The 20,000-nt window shown below is 45.0% G+C and overlaps 2 protein-coding genes across 3 annotated transcripts in view; one reads left to right on the top strand and one right to left on the bottom strand.

Moving 5' to 3' along the window:
- LOC115194285 (netrin-1) overlaps positions 1–227 on the top strand; it is a 25,117-nt gene extending 24,890 nt beyond the window's left edge. Inside the window, exon 9 of the mRNA XM_029753891.1 lies at positions 1–227. This exon is cut by the window's left edge and continues 1,014 nt beyond it. The gene's annotated coding sequence lies outside the window, so the exon portion shown is untranslated.
- Positions 228–6,768: 6,541 nt separating this feature from the next.
- Positions 6,769–20,000, bottom strand: part of LOC115194279 (active breakpoint cluster region-related protein) — a 22,329-nt gene continuing 9,097 nt past the window's right edge. For both annotated transcript variants that reach the window (XM_029753887.1, XM_029753886.1), the window contains exons 14-23: positions 11,878–11,973; positions 11,674–11,745; positions 11,412–11,509; positions 10,871–10,981; positions 10,594–10,760; positions 8,773–8,912; positions 8,082–8,216; positions 7,873–7,978; positions 7,440–7,581; positions 6,769–6,992 (exon numbers count right to left, since the gene is read on the bottom strand). In XM_029753887.1, coding sequence (XP_029609747.1) covers positions 6,885–6,992; positions 7,440–7,581; positions 7,873–7,978; positions 8,082–8,216; positions 8,773–8,912; positions 10,594–10,760; positions 10,871–10,981; positions 11,412–11,509; positions 11,674–11,745; positions 11,878–11,973 — 1,175 coding nt within the window. In that variant the 3' untranslated portion in view covers positions 6,769–6,884. The remainder of the gene's footprint in view (positions 6,993–7,439; positions 7,582–7,872; positions 7,979–8,081; positions 8,217–8,772; positions 8,913–10,593; positions 10,761–10,870; positions 10,982–11,411; positions 11,510–11,673; positions 11,746–11,877; positions 11,974–20,000) is intronic.

Here is a 20,000-nt window from a genome sequence, read left to right as displayed (position 1 = left end):
TAAGCACTAATGGAGGGATGGTCAGTTGTTCCCTCCATCTTTCTCTCCGTCTGCCAGTGAGGAGATGACGAGAGGGGGAGCAGTTTGGAAATCAGTTCAGAAATCAAACATGTACACCTTGTTGTGTGGTCCAGGTGCTTGAACTAAAAACGGAATTATAGAAAAAAGGAATGCTGTTTTTTAAGTCTTATTGCAATATATAAAGTAAAAGGTTTTCTAAAAAATAATATTAATTGTATTTCTGCTTGGAATCTTTTTTTAAATATATATTATGCAAAATAGATCAATGGTGCTTAATTAGATTGTTTTTTGTGAAGGATCATAATCACAAGAAATGTATAGTAAACTGACATAAATCTAAATATATGTATTTATGTCAATACGGAATGCACAAAATGTGTCCCAAAATATATACTCTACCTCACAATTCCTATATAGAGTTGAAATTAAAGGTCATGTTTTTTTTCATCTTCATGTAATACAGTACTGTACAAATACTGTATACAACTGATTATCCCTTTATGCTTGTAATACCACTTAAGTTCAGAGTTCATTTCAGTGGCACACAAACACTGGGTTGACTGACACACACTTGTTCATGTTCACTGAGCCACATATTCTCTGCGTTGAGCCATGCAACCATATTCAAAGACAATGACACCAACAAACTGCCATTTAGTGAAAAGCTGAGTTGTTCTAAAATAGAATACGACCCTCAGATAGAGCATGATGAATCCTACCACAGATATTTATAACTAGAAACATAGAACTAAAAAACATTTGTCATATGCAATGTCATGAGCGTTCTGTTTTGGTCCAGAACATGAATATAGAACCATGGCCCAGGGGTGAGGGGTGAGGAGGGGAAGGAGGGTGAGGGGTGAGGAGGGGTGAGGAGGGGTGAGGAGGGGAAGGAGGGTGAGGGGTGAGGAGGGGTGAGGAGGGGAGAGGGGGTGAGGGGTGAGGAGGGGAGAGGGGGAGGGGTGATGAGGGGGAGGGGTGATGAGGGGGAGGGGTGATGAGGGGGAGGGTGAGGAGGGGAAGGAGGGTGAGTGGTAAGGGTAAGGAGGGGGAGGGGTGATGAGGGGGAGGGTGAGGAGGAGAAGGGGTAAGGGTAAGGAGGGGGAGGGGTGATGAGGGGGAGGGTGAGGAGGAGAAGGGGTAAGGGTAAGGAGGGGGAGGGGTGATGAGGGGGAGGGTGAGGAGGAGAAGGGGTAAGGGTGAGGGGTGTGAGGGGACCCCACACACGCTGAGGGAGGGAGGGAGGAAGAGAGAGGGAGGGAGTTTGTGTGCATGCATGTGTGTGTATTTGTGTCGGAGGTGAGAGAAAGTGAATGCAAGAAAGAAAGTAAGAAAAATAGAAAAAAGAGAGGAAGCGAGAGAGAGAGAGAGAGGGTTGGGGAAGGCGGGAGAGGGGAGAGGGGTGAGGAGGGTGAGGGGTGAGGAAGGGAAGGGGTAAGGTTGAGGGGTGTGAGGGGATTTGTCAAGTGTCATGTTGTTGTGCTAGCTGTGATTGAAAATAAAAGGAGAAAAAATAGCCTTGCTGACTGATGACCTCTGTAGGGGACCCCACACACACTGAGGGAGGGAGGGTGTTGGGCGAGAGAGGAGAGAGAGGGGGACGGGAGAAAGAGAGAGTGAGAGAGAGCGAGAGAGAGGGAGAGAGAGAGAAAGATATATATGTATACAGAGAGAGATAGAAAAAGATAGAAAGAGAGATAGAAAGAGAAAGAGAGATAGTGGAAAGAGAGATAGATAGGAAGATATATATATATAGAGAGAGAGAGATAGAAAAAGATAGAGAAAGAGAGTGAGAGAGAGAGAAAGAGAGAGAGAAATAGAGAGAGAAATAGAGGCAATGTAAACATTTGTTTCCCTTGCAAATAAAGCCCTTAAATTGAATTGAAATTGAATTGAGAGAGAGCGAGCGAGAGAGCGAGAGAGAGAGGGAGAGAGACAAGGGCAACCAGCGAAGAACAAACACCATTGCAAATACAACCCATATTTATTTATTTTCCCTTTTTTACTTTAACTATTTGCACATCGCTACAACACTGTGTATAGACATAATAGGACATTTGAAATGTCTTTATTCTTTTGGAACTTGTGTGAGTGTAATATTTACTGTTCACTTTTTATTATCAATTTCACTTGCTTTGGCAATGTAAACCTGTTTCCCATGCCAATAAAGCCCCTTGAATTGGATTGAATTGAGAGAGAAAGAGAGAGAGAGAAAGAGAGAGAGAGAGAGAGAGAGAGAGAGAGAGAGAGAGAGGGGGAAGGGGTTTGGGCGAGATATAGTGATGCACATGCTCTGTTTTTCCAGGAAGCACCTGTCAGCAGCCGTCTTCACAGTTGAACCCCTGACCACAGTGAGTTTGATCTGAAAACTCCCAGAGCTCACACACACACACACACACACACACATATACAGTACCTGAACGCTTACACACACTTACACACATTCACACACACAAACTACACATACATTTACAAGTGAATAGCACTGAGAACACAAGCTACTGTAAGCTTACAGCATCTTGTTTTACGGTTTATTCTGACAAGCTTTTCAGTACAGTTTGTAAACGTTGTATACAATGCAAATTGGGCCCGATTCAGACTTTCCACAGTGAAGTAGGCTTTAAAGTGCCGTTATTCCAAATTTCTATTGTGTGCCCTCATCATTTGCATGGATGAAATGTGGAGACCCAAGCTATAGGAACTCAGGAACCACACATAGCAGTTTAAACCTGGAGCCTGGCCCACCATTCAAGATTAATGGACCGTTGTCATACAGTTCCATAATTAGTGCGGATTAGAGTAGATTTCTAGGACTATTATTTAACCCCTATTGTACACTTTTTTCCCACCTTCCAATATTTTGTGGATTTGAACTTGAATATGGTAACTTTCAGGATGAAGCACACCACTGTATTTTTGATTCATCGATATATTTAGCATGTAAAGGCTCTCCAATCCAGTTTTTTTGTGATTCATACATACTGGAACCGGAAGGTTCGCTTGAGCTTATTCACAGGCCAGAATACTACAAGCATACCTGTAAACATACCTCCACCTCACCTCCATTTCCTTGATCTCCACCCCAAACGAATAGCAGGTGAATATCATGCTATTGTCATGAATACGCTTAGAGAGAAAAGTGCATAGAAAAGGGAATTGCGTTTTAGTTACACGCACTTAACTCAGGTCGGAATTCTGCCCATACTGACTAAACTATAAACGCAAAGCACACATACAAGCTCTTTACATGAGGGATGGTAGCAAGTGTACTGTAAGTTTAGCCCCTACACATGTATACACACACTCACACACACTAGTAGGCTGTGTGTGTGAGATTATCTACGGCATGGTGTGTAACTGCCTTTGTGTGTTGTCGAGTGGTGCCACGTTTACTGCCTGCCTGGGAGAAATACTTTTACGAGACATGAGGTCTGCACCGCAGCCAGAGCCAAAGTTTAACTAGACCTCCTGGAAACTTTCTCTCTCTCTCTCTCTCCCTCTCTTCTTCTTTCTCCTTATTCCCTCTCTCTCTCTCTCTCTCTCACTCTCTCTCCCTCTCTCTCTCCCTCTCTCTCTCTTCTTCTTTCTCCTTATTCCCTCCTCTCTCCACCTGTCATTTCTCACCCCCTCTTTCTCTTTTCACACACAAATACGTCTCAGAACTCCAACACCTATGGCTTTCGCTCTCCCTCCCTCCCTCCCTCCCTCCCTCCCTCCCTCCCTCCCTCCCTCCCTCACACACACACACACACACACACACACACACACACACACACACACACACACACACACACACACACACACACACACACACACACACACACACACACACACACACACACACACAGCTTCTGTTAACCTGAGAGGGCGAGGTCAATCCCTCTGATCCGCTGCCCGCATGCTTTCCATACGGACAGGCTGTGGCCACGGCAACCCCCCCAAGATTAGGACTAATCAAGTGTGCCTCGACTTTGGCCAACTCCAATGCCTCCTCACTCACCCATCCCCCCTCTCTACCCCCACCTTTTGGTCACCAGGCGCCTCTCTCTCTGCCCCCCCCTTTGTCCTGTCCAACCCACCCATACCTATCATTTGCCCAGTACAACCCACTCCTACCTATCCTTCGCCCAGTCCAACCCACCCCCACCTATCCTTCACCCTGTCCAACCCACCCCTACCCATCCTTCACCCTGTCCAACCCACCCCTACCTATCCTTCACCCTGTCCAACCCACCCCTACCTATCCTTCACCCTGTCCAAACCACCCCTACCTATCCTTCACCCTGTCCAACCCACCCTTACCTATCCTTCACCCTGTCCAACCCACCCTTACCTATCCTTCACCCTGTCCAACCCACCCCTACCTATCCTTCACCCTGTCCAAACCACCCCTACCTATCCTTCACCCTGTCCAAACCACCCCTACCTATCCTTCACCTTGTCCAAACCACCCCTACCTATCCTTCACCCTGTCCAACCCACCCCTACCTATCCTTCACCCTGTCCAAACCACCCCTACCTATCCTTCACCCTGTCCAAACCACCCCTACCTATCCTTCACCCTGTCCAACCCACCCTTACCCATCCTTCACCCTGTCCAACCCACCCCTACCTATCCTTCACCCTGTCCAAACCACCCCTACCTATCCTTCACCCTGTCCAAACCACCCCTACCTATCCTTCACCCTGTCCAACCCACCCCTACCCATCCTTAGCCCTGTCCAACCCACCCCTACCTATCCTTCACCCTGTCCAACCCACCCTTACCTATCCTTCACCCTGTCCAACCCACCCTACCTATCCTTTACCCTGTCCAACCCACCCCTACCTATCCTTCACCCTGTCCAACCCACCCTTACCTATCCTTCACCCTGTCCAACCCACCCTACCTATCCTTCACCCTGTCCAACCCACCCCTACCTATCCTTCACCCTGTCCAAACCACCCTTACCTATCCTTCACCCTGTCCAACCCACCCCTACCTATCCTTCACCCTGTCCAACCCACCCCTACCTATCCTTCACCCTGTCCAACCCCCCCCTACCTATCCTTTACCCTGTCCAACCCACCCCTACCCATCCTTCACCCTGTCCAACCCACCCCTACCCATCCTTCACCCTGTCCAACCCACCCCTACCTATCCTTAGCCCTGTCCAACCCACCCCTACCTATCCTTAGCCCTGTCCAACCCACCCCTACCTATCCTTAGCCCTGTCCAACCCACCCCTACCTATCCTTAGCCCTGTCCAACCCACCCCTACCTATCCTTAGCCCTGTCCAACCCACCCCTACCTATCCTTAGCCCTGTCCAACCCACCCCTACCTATCCTTAGCCCTGTCCAACCCACCCCTACCCATCCTTCACCCTGTCCAACCCACCCCTACCTATCCTTAGCCCTGTCCAACCCACCCCTACCTATCCTTAGCCCTGTCCAACCCACCCCTACCTATCCTTAGCCCTGTCCAACCCACCCCTACCCATCCTTCACCCTGTCCAACCCACCCCTACCTATCCTTAGCCCTGTCCAACCCACCCCTACCTATCCTTAGCCCTGTCCAACCCACCCCTACCTATCCTTAGCCCTGTCCAACCCACCCCTACCTATCCTTAGCCCTGTCCAACCCCCCCCTACCTATCCTTAGCCCTGTCCAACCCACCCCTACCTATCCTTAGCCCTGTCCAACCCACCCCTACCTATCCTTAGCCCTGTCCAACCCACCCCTACCTATCCTTAGCCCTGTCCAACCCACCCCTACCCATCCTTCACCCTGTCCAACCCACCCCTACCTATCCTTAGCCCTGTCCAACCCACCCCTACCTATCCTTAGCCCTGTCCAACCCACCCCTACCTATCCTTAGCCCTGTCCAACCCACCCCTACCTATCCTTAGCCCTGTCCAACCCACCCCTACCTATCCTTAGCCCTGTCCAACCCACCCCTACCTATCCTTAGCCCTGGTCGTGGTACATTTCACCTCCCCTCCACCCTAGAGATACTATAGTCCTGTTTATCCTCTGAAACCTTTGGTCATGGATGTCTGTTTCCCCTCTATTATTCAGACACACAGCTTCTCCAGACTCCAGCTCCACTCTGATGTATTTGTAGTCTGCAATGGGAACCTTATTTTGGCAGTCGCAGGGTTAGTGGGGACAGGTGATTTACGACACCGGGGGCCTTAGGGGAGGGCAAGGGTTCCGCGTTTCTTTGTTTCCAAGCGCGGTCTGGATGTTGTTATGGCAGGCACACACACACACGCCATGTAGTGGGCTTCCCAGAACGTTCTGAGACTGTCGGAATGCGTGATGGGAGTGGGAGAGAGTGAGAAGGGATCGGTAGGCCGGGGTAGGTGGGATTAGGGATCAAAAGGCAGCAGGAGGGGGGAGAGGTAACATTAGCCTACCCTGCCCAGGTGGTGCGGCACTGGGGTCTGAAAGGAGACCCCCAGCTGGGGTGGTTGCGGTTGTGGTGGTGGTGTGTGTATAAGTGTGTGTGTGTGAACGAACTCCGTCTAGTTGGGTTTGAACCGTAACTGATGGGATTTCAAGCCAGGGAGGTGACCCCCGACCTTTTTACAACATCTGCGCTGTGTGACACACACACACCAATCCCCCCCCCCCCCCCCCCCCCCCCGCGCGCCCCAAATCTACTGTCTCCTTACACCCTCCCATGTGTACCTGCTTTTCGTTTCTCTACCTCCTAGGACTTAGTACCTCATCGAAAGTAAAGGACAAGTTGATCAGCCCAAAGCTTTACAAATAAATATATTTATTTATCTTTACAATGTCTGTAGATTACATGTCCCCTCTCTCTCTTTCTCCTGAGTCTCTGTTGGCCAACAGTGAGGTTTCCAGGAGTTTAAGGTTCATATGTTGGTGGTCTCATCTTCCTCAGTGGTCTCTGTGTCATGTGATATGCATGTCTGGGCTTCAGGCAGGTTGTCACACTGCAGATAGAAATACACAACCTGGACCTGTACACACACACACACACACACACACACACACACACACACACACACACACACACACACACACACACACACACACACACACACACACACACAGACACACAGAGAGAGAGAGAGAGAGAGAAAGACTGATACACACATTACACACACTACTACGCCAGAGAAACATGTTTAAAACAACTACTCATGGTCCGTCAAATACTTGGAAAAAGCCTCCTTCCTTACTACCTTGAAGTAATCACTGATTTGACATCAGTGACTTTTTAAAGTACAAATGATGTACATTTTTGTAGCGGTTGATACATATTTCATAAGAGAAAATCAAGTCTGAAATGACAAACTTCAGAACCCTTTTCAAACCTTAAATACACGATATGATTTAAATGTCCTGCACCAACATGTGAAGGCCTGTATCATAAGCATAAGCCAGATGAAGTAGCCATGACCAACCTGCACTTCCACCTCCTGAGAGATGTCCACTGTCGGGCTGCACTGTCCCAGAACAGCCACCGGGGGGCGCAGTAGACTGGGACCAAACACAGTGGCCAGGTTCATCAGAGGCATCTTGTTCACATGCTGTCTGTCTGACACTCTGGAGAACAAATGAGAGTATGATGTTATTAGCAAAAAAACGCATGAGAGAATGACGTCACTGGAAGAAATACACATGAAAAATATAATGGGAAGCAAGGAGAAAACAGCCTTATATATATATGCCTAGTTAAATAAAGGTTAAATAAAAATACAAAATGTATATGGGTGAGAAGTACTTGGTTATAAAAGTGTCTGCTAAATGACACAATGTAAATAGTAATAGAAATATGTTAATATAGTAGCATGTTATTGGTAACGTATAAGTAGTGCATTAGAGGTGTTGGGAAACCTTTTGAGGTGGTGGAGGAGGAACAGGAAGGTGTTTTGGTTGACGGAGGGACAGGACTGGAGCAGAGACAACATGGTCCCACTCCTGGAGCTCAGGTCTGGAATGTCTGTTAGAGAGACACAACACAGACATGGACGGAGAAGAGGGAGTGTGTGTGCCTGCGTGTGTGTGTGTGTGTGCGTGCGTACATGCGTTTGTATGTGACCTACTCAACGCCTTGGTGAAGCTCTGGAACAGTTCTGTTGGTATGAGAGGTTCAGGGAGCTCTCTGAAGTAGAGCTTCAGTATACCTGAGACAGCATTCACATCTACACACCTCAACCTGGACACTGCCTCACGCAGACCTGAGAGAGAGAGAGAGAGAGAGAGAGAGAGAGAGAGAGAGACAGAGAGAGAGAGAGAGATATGATATAGACAGAGAAAGAGAGAGAGAGAGACAGAGAGAGAGAGAGAGATATGATATAGACAGAGAAAGAGAGAGAGAGATATGATATAGACAGAGAAAGAGAAAGAGAGCGATATGATATAGACAGAGAGAAAGAGAGAGAGATATGATATAGACAGAGAAAGAGAGAGAGAGAGATATGATATAGACAGAGAAAGAGAGAGAGAGATATGATATAGACAGAGAAAGAGAAAGAGAGAGAGAGATATGATATAGACAGAGAGAAAGAGAGAGATATATGATATAGACAGAGAAAGAGAGAGAGAGAGATATGATATAGACAGAGGAAGAATGGAGAGAAAGTAAGCGAGAGAGCAAGATCAGCATGCATTTCGTAATGATTCGACACTGCTAACTGCACTTCAGACCACTGCAAACTCTGTTTAGCGCGTCCGGTCCCTATGGAAATTACAGCATGCTCTGGTCTTGAGCCGTGGCATCATGTCAACACTCACTGGTGTTGAAAGCAGTCTTGAGGTTGGTGATGTCACTGGTTGCTGCTGATAGCCTATAGATGCCCACCTCCTCCAGTCCTCTCCGCTCCACCTCCTCCACACAGCAACGCACCACATGTGGCACCAGGACACCCTCTTGTCTGGGAGAGGACACACACACACACACACACACACAAGACAAGACACACACTCCGGTTTGTGTATGTACATACAGTAGTATATACACACATTATATGTTGTTGGCATCCTAGAAAAAAGTGTCTTGGATGTTCACATGGTGTTTTCAAATGACTTTCATTTATCCTCGAGACATGAAACACTCACAGAGGGCAATGACTACTTTAAATTTATGTAGAGATCAAAACTGCATTTTTCCCCACCAGGATCAGACTGTATTTGGTACGTGGTTCCCTTTCTAGTCTTTCTAGTCTTGCCACAGATCTGCTGATCCTATATTGCCTAATCCTGGGTATTTCTCAATATGCATACTACCGTGCTCCACACTCTCATGCTCTGAGTGCATTCTCCTAGGACGTTCTCTTGAGTACGTTCTTGTGAGGACGAGAGTGTGGAGAATGCATAAAACATTACATTTGACAAGCACTGGCACTACCCCTACTGTATGACCTCACACTGCACCTCCCCATTCACTGAACTTTATTCCAGCCAGGACAATGCCAATAGAGACGAAACGAGATATACACAAAGCAAATGTTTTACTTCCTAATTATCAGCTAGCTATATGCAAATCGTAAAAATCTAGCTAGCCAGGTACTTAAACAGGCAAAAATAACCTAGAATTAATGTTATGCAAGATAGATTTACATCTGTTCGTGGGGAGTAAGCAAAACATTTGCTAGCTTGTTAGCCCTATCAATTTACCCATTCACTGAACCTTATTTCAGCCAGGATAATGGCAATAGAGAGGAAACAAGATATACACAAAGGAAACGTTTTACTTCATAACTAATGTTAGCAGCTAGCTATATGTGAATCGTAAACATTTACATAGCTAATGAGATAGTTTAAAAGGCAAAAATTACGTAAAACTAATGTTATGCAAGGTAGATGTCAATTCTTTGTGGATAGCTAGCTAGCTAACAATTATTTGTGGCTATCTAGCTAGCTAACAGTAGTAGCTAGCCAGTTAGCCCTATTGACTTAATATGGGCTTGCGATCTATGCACCCTACAGTGGGTATTGTAGAAAGGTAAACATGCCAAAATTAACACAGCATGTATTTACGTATCAATATTAAATATTGTAGTCAGGCAACATATGAGATGTGAATAGGCAAAATTACATTCCGAAGTCGGAGTGTATTTTTTCTCGCTTCAGCTCAAATAATGGCCGCCATTGATTTCAATAAATGTTGCTTCATTTTTCCCATAGTTGCGTCATATTTCTGGTCATACTTTCCGTTGAAGCTTGCATCGATGCATGCTTCAAAATATGTACAAACGTAGTACGCATTCGAGAAGTGCCCTCCGTGCTCTGTTTTGCATACTTTTATCTGGACTCATACTCCGACCCTCCCGTGGTCCAATTTGTGTGCTCGGAGTATGGTAGGATGCATTTTGAGAAACACCCCGTGTTCTGATCTGTCAGAGTGGTTTCTTTTAATTTCCTAAAACTATTAACCAAACAAGAGAGGGAAACAAAAGTAGATCCCACGGTGTCATTTACGATTATGCTACAAATAACTTAGTTAAGAGATGATAAAAGGAGAGGAAGTCACTTTAGAGTACTGAAATGCACCCATTACGCAAAAATCCCAGGTCCTTAAACCTCATTGGACTAGTATTGATCGACAGGACTCACTGTGCCACAGCTCCAATGGGCATGCAGAAGATGGACTGTTGCTGGGCAGGGACCAGACAGGGCGGGTCTAGAGGGTGAGGGCAGTACTTTAGAGACATAGTCACCTCCACCTGGCCTAGAGAGAGGGTCTGTCTCCTCCATCGCTTCTGTAGGAGGCCTGGGTCCAGCTAGAACACATTCAGATGAACAGGTGACCACACAGATACAGGCACACACACCTTCTGAACATTGAAGGACACACACATCTAGACACAGATGCACAGATGCAGACACACACCTGTATAGAGGTCTTGCAAAGGACTTGGTCCTCACAGCTCTCTCCTTCCTCTGGCTGTAACACACACAGCACCTTGAGGTTCTGAGCCCCATCCACCTGGAAGGAGAACTCCTGAGGACCAACACAAGACGCTGTTGAAGAGTAGTATTGATGACGTACGGGCAGCATGGCTATATTCAAAAGTTATTTTAAAAGACCAAATCGAGTAAAAAGCATCCTCACTGAAATACCACTGAAAAGGATCATCATCATCATGCAATTCAGGACAATTACAACATGTAGTTTATTTAAGGTTTAAAAAGGCTACTGAAGTTTGTCATTTCCATTTTTAAATGTCAGACTTCATTTTCCCTTACAAAAAATGTATCAACCCCTACAAAAATGTCCATTAATTATAATCCACATAATAATTCAGATATCCTGATACTGCTGTGGCAAACTGGCTCAAATTAAGATCCTATATCTGTAACAACAATGATGTATGATGATTCCCCCACTCAAAATGGCTGCCGGTAGAGCTAGCCGGGATACAGCATCTTACCTGGTCCCAGTGAGGGCTGAGGCTGCTGATAGAGGAGTGGGTCTGGGCCTGGCTCTCATAGAACTCAAAGCCATCCACCTCCACACACACATACACACCTAGGAGGGAGAACAGTGAGAATGAAAACAGTGTGCGTCTGTTTAAAGAGCTCAATGGTTTGTGTTACAGTGGAGTCTGAGGGTAGAGTATGCAGTATGTACTGCATCTGGTTAAGATATAGACACTGCGATATAGATACTGAAGATACTGTGCAGACACTCACTGGCTGGCTGTTGTAGTCCACAGGCAGAGTGAACGGCTACACTAAGAGTCCCACATAGAGACTGTCCCTCACCTGAAAGAGAGAGAGAGGTGTGGGGGGAGTGAGCGTTAGAAAAAGTGTAAGAAAGTAAAATAAAGTATGATAAAGCGAAATAAAGTAAACAGAAGTGAGTGAGAGGAAACTGTGTGTGAATGGAGGTCTCACCAGGCAGTATGCTGTGAAGGGGAGGCTGTTGGGTCATTCTCAGTTTGACACAGGAGCTGGTTAGGGTGAGCAGGTCTGGAGGAACCATTTCTATGTCTGAGAAATACACACCCACATCATACACCACTTGAAGGACATACTGTTCAGCACAACAACATCTCATAGTTTCCCTTCGAAATTCGGCGAATTGTGGATGAATTCCACATGGTTACAAGGTTAAAACAGAAGGGACTCAAAAGTTAACAGTTTAGGCATTCATTCTGAGTGGTTAAGGTTAGGGTTATGGTTTTCGGAAGGCTTAAAACAAAATAATTAAAAACGACACTGATCACCATCAAGTATCTTCAAGTATTCTCGCAACTTGCTAGAGCATTGTGAAGTGCGTTTCTTTGTGAGAGCCGAGGAAGCCCTTCAGAAATGATTCCAAATGTTTTTGTGTTACAGCCTGAATTTAAAATGGATTACATTTACACACAATACCCCATCATGTCAAAGTGGAATTTTGTTTTTAGAACATTTTCGAAATTAATAAAAAATGTACAGCTGAAATGTCTTGAGTCTATAAGTATCCAAACCATTTGTTATGGAAAGTCTAAATAAGTTCAGGAGTCAAAATGTTCTTAATAAATCACATAATAAGTTGCAAGGACTCATTCTGTGTTCAATAATAGTGTAAAAAAATCTAAAGCAGACGCTGAATATCCCTTTGAGCATGGTGAAGTTATTAATTAGGCTTTGGATGGTGTATCTACACCCAGTCCCCACAAAGATACAGGCGTCCTTCCTAACTCAGTTGCCGGTGAGGAAGGAAACTGCTCAGGGATTTCACCATGAGGCCAGTTACAGAGTTTAATGGTTGTGATATGAGAAAATGGAGGATGGATCAACAACGCTGTCGTTACTCCAGAATACTAACCTAAATGACAGAGTGAAAATAATACAAATACAGAATACAAATATTCCAAAACATGCATCCCAAAGGCACTTAAGTAATACTACAAAAAATGTGGCAAAGAAATGTACTTTTTGTCCTGAATACAAAGCATTATCTTTGGGGCAAATCCAACACAACACATCACTGAGTACCAATCGTCATATTTTCAAGCATGGTAGTGGCTGCATCATGTTATGGGTATGCTTGTCATCAGCAAGGACTATGGAGTTTTTTTCGGATAAAAAAACGGAATACAGCTTAGTATAGGCAAATTCCTAGAGGAAAACTTGGTCCAGTCTTCTTTCCAATAGACACCGGGAGATGGAATTAATCTTTCAGGATGATAACCTAAAATACAAGGCCAACTATACACTGGAGTTGTTTACCAAGATGACATTGAATGTTCTTGAGTGGCCTTGTTACAGTTTTGACTTAAATCGGCTTGAAAATCTATGGCAAGACTTGAAAATGGCTTGAAGAATCACAGCCGTAATCGTTGCCAAAAGTGTTGCTGACGTGTATTCTCTCAGGGGGGTGAGCATCCTCCATTCGCTTTTTAAGTGCATAGATGACATGTATTTTTTTTTCCATGCCCATGTTCCAAGACAGTTGCATGATAATGGTCCATGCTATATAAAAACTGATTTCACACATATATTATTTGGTATATGTAAAGACAACATTAAATTAAGAATAGTCTGATGGATGGCAATATTATCTATCACTTCTGAATTATATATTATCACTTGTGAATGATGCCCAGCGTGTGAAGTAAGGCAAGAAACAGAGCATGCCTTTTTTTTCAAATCATAGTCACACACTTCATGTAGCCTAGCCCATAGGCCTATATGTTTTGATAAGGTTTAAATCACAACTAACAACCAAATAACTTCTTAAAATGAAACACATTAATCCGATTTACAACAGGTGTAGAGCCGGTTGTAACTGGCATACATAGGAGGAGCATGAGTTTGCGAAAAATGCACCTCTGTAATAAAGCATTACATGTATAATCGCATTTGCGGTCACTTTTGAGAAGAGTGTTTTCTGCTTATTGATTGCATTTTGGAACATTCGCGCTTATAGCCTACTGCCATGTGCACATTGCTGCGCTTCTAATGTGAAGAACTTGCAGACTGTTTACGTGCCGCTGTGCGTTTTGCTCCTAACCTTACTTTGCTACCTGACAACTTTACGGTTTTTACTTTTTAATTACCGTTTATATTTTTTGTTTTTCCCTCACTCAACTTTTTTATTCAACTTTTTCACTACGGACGCTTTATCTGGACGTAGTTCGTCAGGACCTCCACCAGCCGAAGCTAAGTAGTAACATTAACATGATGCCTTCTAATTGCAGTTGCTGTACTCATAATATACAGGAGAACGATCGCCTTACGGCGAGGAAGCTGTGCTGCAAGCCCAGCTTCAGACGCAATCGTTAGGCAAGGCTAATTTCAGTGTAGGAAAGGATGAAACAGAGTCTGTGCCACCAGTAAGTACAGATAGTAGTATAAATCCCCTCGCACGGTCCCCGCAGCCAGACAACTTTCTCATGGCTTCTGGAGGGAAATGCTGTAGGAATGCTCAACCGGTGTCGCTCATTCAGCCGACAGAAACTTTCAACCGGTTCTCCCCATTAAGCAGCGAGTCGGAGTCAGAGGCCGAGCCTTCTCTGGTCTCTCCTCTTCCTGCTACGGGGTCTGAGACGCCGAAGCCTCCCACCATTAGCTCTGACAAATTGAAAACTCTAGTCATTGGCGACTCCATTACCCGCAATATTAGACTTAAAACGAATCATCCAGCAATCATACATTGTTTACCAGGGGGCAGGGCTCCCGACGTTAAGGCTAATCTGAAGACGGTGCTGGCTAAAGCTAAAACTGGCGAGTGTAGAGAGTATAGGGATATTGTTATCCACGTTGGCACCAACGATGTTAGGATGAAACAGTCAGAGGTCATCAAGCGCAACGTAGCTTCGGCGTGTAAATCAGCTAGAAAAATGTGTCAGCATCGAGTAATTGTCTCTGGCCTCCTCCCAGTTAGGGGGAGTGATGAGCTCTACAGCAGAGTCTCACAACTCAATCGCTGGTTGAAAACGGTTTTCTGCCCCTCCCAACAGATAGAATTTGTAGATAATTGGCCCTCTTTCTGGGACTCACCCACAAACAGGACCAAGCCTGGCCTGTTGAGGAGTGACGGACTCCATCCTAGCTGGAGGGGTGCTCTCATCTTATCTAACTCCCCTAGCTCCACAATGAAATTGGGTGTAGGCCAGGCAGCAGGCTGTTAGCCAGCCAGCCAGCTTAGTGGAGTCTGCCACTAGCACAGTCAGTGTAGTCAGCTCAGCTATCCCCATTGAGACCATGTCTGTGCCTCGACCTAGGTTGGGTAAAACTAAACATGGTGGTGTTCGCCTTAGTATTCTCACTAGAATAAAGACCTCCTCCATTCCTGCCATTATTGAAAGAGATTGTTATACCTCACATCTCAAAATAGGGCTACTTAATGTTAGATCCCTCACTTCCAAGGCAGTTATAGTCAATGAACTAATCACTGATCACAATCTTGATGTGATTGGCCTGACTGAAACATGGCTTAAGCCTGATGAATTTACTGTGTTAAATGAGGACTCACCTCCTGGTTACACTAGTGACCATATCCCCCGCGCATCCCGCAATGGTGGAGGTGTTGCTAACATTTACGATAGCAAATTTCAATTCACAAAAAACCCACCGACGTTTTCGTCTTTTGAGCTTCTAGTCATGAAATCTATGCAGCCTACTCAATCACTTTTTATAGCTACTGTTTACAGGCCTCCTGGGCCATATACAGCGTTCCTCACTGACTTCCCTGAATTCCTATCGGACCTTGTAGTCATAGCAGATAATGTTAACATTTTTGGTGACTTTAATATTCACATGGAAAGTCCACAGACCCACTCCAAAAGGCTTTCGGAGCCATCATCGACTCAGTGGGTTTTGCCCAACATGTCTCCGGACCTACTCACTGCCACAGTCATACTCTGGACCTAGTTTTGTCCCATGGAATAAATGTTGTGGATCTTAATGTTTTTCCTCATAATCCTGGACTATCGGACCACCATTTTATTACGTTTGCAATCGCAACAAATAATCTGCTCAGACCCCAACCAAGGAGCATCAAAAGTCTTGCTATAAATTCTCAGACAACCCAAAGATTCCTTGATGACCTTCCAGACTCCCTCTGCCTACCCAAGGACGTCAGAGGACAAAAATCAGTTAACCACCTAACTGAGGAACTCAATTTAACCTTGCGCAATACCCTAGATGCAGTAGCACCCCTAAAAACGAAAAACATTTGTCATAAGAAACTAGCTCCCCGATATACAGAAAATACCCGAGCTCTGAAGCAAACTTCCAGAAAATTGGAACGGAAATGGCGCCACACCAAACTGGAAGTCTTCTGACTAGCTTGGAAAGACAGTACCGTGCAGTATCGAAGAGCCCTCACTGCTGCTCGATCATCCAATTTTTCCAACTTAATTGAGAAAAATAAGAACAATCCGAAATATTTTTTTTTGATACTGTCGCAAAGCTAACTAAAAAGCAGCATTCCCCAAGACAGGATGGCTTTCACTTCAGCAGTAATAAATTCTTCTTTGAGGAAAAGATCATGATCACTAGAAAGCAAATTATGGACTCCTCTTTAAATCTGCATATTCCTCCAAAGCTCAGTTGTCCTGAGTCTGCACAACTCTGCCAGGACCTAGGATGAAGGGAGACACTCAAGTGTTTTAGTATTATATCTCTTGACACAATGATGAAAAGAATTATGGCCTCTAAACCTTCAAGCTGCATACTGGACCCTATTCCAACTAAACTACTGAAAGAGCTGCTTTCTGTGCTTGGCCCTCCTATGTTGAACATAATAAATGGCTCTCTATCCACCGGATGTGTACCAAACTTACTAAAAGTGGCAGTAATAAAGCCTCTCTTGAAAAAGCCAAACCTTGACCCAGAAAATATAAAGAACTATCGTCCTATATCGAATCGCCTTTTCCTCTCAAAAATGTTGAAAAAGCTGTTGCGCAGCAACTCACTGCCTTCCTGAAGACAAACAATGTATACGAAATGCTTCAGTCTGCTTTTAGACCCCATCATAGCACTGAGACTGCACTTGTGAAGGTGGTCAGACCGAGGCTCTGCATCTGTCCTCGTGCTCCTAGACCTTAGTGCTGCTTTTGATACCATCGATCACCACTTTCTATTGGAGAGATTGGAAACCCAAATTGGTCTACATGGACAGGTTCTGGCCTGGTTTAGATCTTATCTGTTGGAAAGATATCAGTTTGTCTCTGTGAATGGTTTGTCCTCTGACAAATCAACTGTACATTTCGGTGTTCCTCAAGGTTCCGTTTTAGGACCACTATTGTTTTCACTATATATTTTACCTCTTGGGGATGTCATTCGAAAACATAATGTTAACTTTCACTGCTATGCGGATGACACACAGCTGTACATTTCAATGAAACATGGTGAAGCCCCAAAATTGCCCTCGCTGGAAGCCTGTGTTTCAGACATAAGGAAGTGGATGGCTGCAAACTTTTTACTTTTAAACTCGGACAAAACAGAGATGCTTGTTCTAGGTCCCAAGAAACAAAGAGATCTTCTGTTGAATCTGACAATTCATCTTGATGGTTGTACAGTCGTCTCAAATAAAACTGTGAAGGACCTCGGCGTTACTCTGGACGTTGATCTCTCTTTTGACGAACATATCAAGACTGTTTCAAGGACAGTTTTTTTCCATTTACGTAACATTGCAAAAATCTGAAATTTTCTGTCCAAATATGATGCAGAAACATTAATCCATGCTACTTCTAGGTTAGACTACTGCAATGCTCTACTTTCCGGCTACCCGGATAAAGCACTAAATAAACTTCAGTTAGTGCTAAATACGGCTGCTAGAATCCTGACTATAACCAAAAAATGTGATCATATTACTCCAGTGCTAGCCTCCCTACACTGGCTTCCTGTTAAGACAAGGGCTGATTTCAAGGTTTTACTGCTAACCTACAAAGCATTACATGGGCTTGCTCCTACCTATCTTTCCGATTTGGTCCTGCCGTACATACCTACATGTACACTACGGTCACAAGACGCAGGCCTCCTAATTGTCCCTAGAATTTCTAAGCAAACAGCTGGAGGCAGGGCTTTGTCCTATAGAGCTCCATTTGTATGGAATGGTCTGCCTACCCATGTGAGAGACGTAGACCTTTAAGTCTTTATTGAAGACTCATCTCTTCAGTAGGTCCTATGATTGAGTGTAGTCTGTCCCAGGAGTGTGAAGGTGAACGGAAAGGCACTGGAGCAACGAACCGCCCTTGCTCTCTCTGCCTGGCCGGTTCCCCTCTCTCCACTGGGATTCTCTGCCTCTAACCCTATTACAGGGGCTGAGTCACTGGCTTACTGGTGCTCTTCCATGCCGTCCCTAGGTGGGGTGCGTCACTTGAGTGGGTTGAGTCACTGACGTGGTCTTCCTGTCTGGGTTGGCACCCCCCCCTTGGGTTGTGCCGTGCCGGAGATCTTTGTGGGCTATACTCGGCCTTGTCTCAGGATGGTAAGTTGGTGGTTGAAGTTATCCCTCTAGTGGTGTGGGGGCTGTGCTTTGGCAAAGTGGGTGGGGTTATATCCTGCCTGTTTGTCCCTGTCCGGGGGTATCATTGGATGGGGCCACAGTGTCTCCTGACCCCTCCTGTCTCAGCCTCCAGTATTTATGCTGCAGTAGTTTATGTGTCGGGGGGCTAGGGTCAGTCTGTTATATCTGGAGTATTTCTCCTGTCTTATCCGATGTCCTGTGTGAATTTAAGTATGCTCTCTCTAATTCTCTCTTCCTCTCTTTCTTTCTTTCTTTCTTTCTTTCTTTCTTTCTTTCTTTCTCTCTCTCGGAGGACCTGAGCCCTAGGACCATGCCTCAGGACTACCTGGCATGATGACTCCTTGTTGTCCCCAGTCCACCTGGCCACGCTGCTGCTCCAGTTTCAACTGTTCTGCCTGCGGCTATGGAACCCCGACCTGTTCACTGTGATTACTATTATTTGACCATGCTGGTCATTTATGAACATTTGAACATCTTGGCCATGTTCTGTTATAATCTCCACCCAGCACAGCCAGAAGAGGACTGGCCACCCCTCATAGCCTGGTTCTTCTCTAGGTTTCTTCCTAGGTTTTGGCCTTTCTAGGGAGTTTTTCCTAGCCACCGTGCTTCTACACCTGCATTGCTTGCTGTTTGGGGTTTTAGGCTGGGTTTCTGTACAGCACTTTGATATATCAGCTGATGTAAGAAGGGCTATATAAATCAATTTGATTTGATTTGAAGAAATAGCCTAATAGTTTATCAACATTTTAAGCTAAACGTTCTGATCTGTTGAATCAGCCTCATTTATTTTAAAAGGTTTTTTATGCGAATGGTTGTTTTAATTTGGGATCTATCACATCCCACAACTGTCCCAGTGTATGTTTAGAATATTTATTTATTGCACAGAAGGACAAGTTGACCAATAGTATAGGTCAACTTTTGCTTTGCTCTTCGTTAGGCATACTCATCTTGTTAGCTGACGAAAAGTAGGCTAAATGTGGTAGGCTAAATGTGTGTCATTCCAATCAATCATGTCATCTATAGATTGGAATGTCCACAGTGCAAGGTGTTCTATATTGGACGGACAAAGAGACGCCTTCAAGATCGCCTAGCGGAACACAAGTACGCCATACGGGTAGGCAATGAAGACTACCCCATGGCAAGGCACTACAAGTCCTTACACCATGGCAACCCTGCCTCCCTACAAGCTATGGGTATTGATCATATCCCGGCCTCTATTAGAAAAGGGGACCGCCTTAAACAGTTAAACCAAATGGAAAGTTTTGGGATTTACAAACTACAGGCCACTAAATACCCGGGTTTGAATGAAGATATGGATTTCTCACCCTTCCTGTAGGGTTGTGATGGGTACATTTGCTGTCATCTAGTGGATATCTTTGCTCAATTGCCCTCAGCTATGTTTAGACTCTTGTTGTTCATGTTTTGCTGTGTTCTAGTGTACTATGGAATGTATTGCTTTCTTATTCTTGACACTTCGCCCAGACATATTTAAGGTTAGAACTACCTTTCTAAGTGTTCTGATACTTCTAGTTTGGAGTTACATTTTTATGATAAC

This window comes from Salmo trutta, chromosome 5 (genome assembly GCF_901001165.1).
Source record: "Salmo trutta chromosome 5, fSalTru1.1, whole genome shotgun sequence".
NCBI classification, from domain to species: domain Eukaryota; kingdom Metazoa; phylum Chordata; class Actinopteri; order Salmoniformes; family Salmonidae; genus Salmo; species Salmo trutta.
The sequence above is the reverse complement of the archived record's forward strand: the minus strand, read 5'-3'. Positions and strand labels throughout refer to the sequence as shown.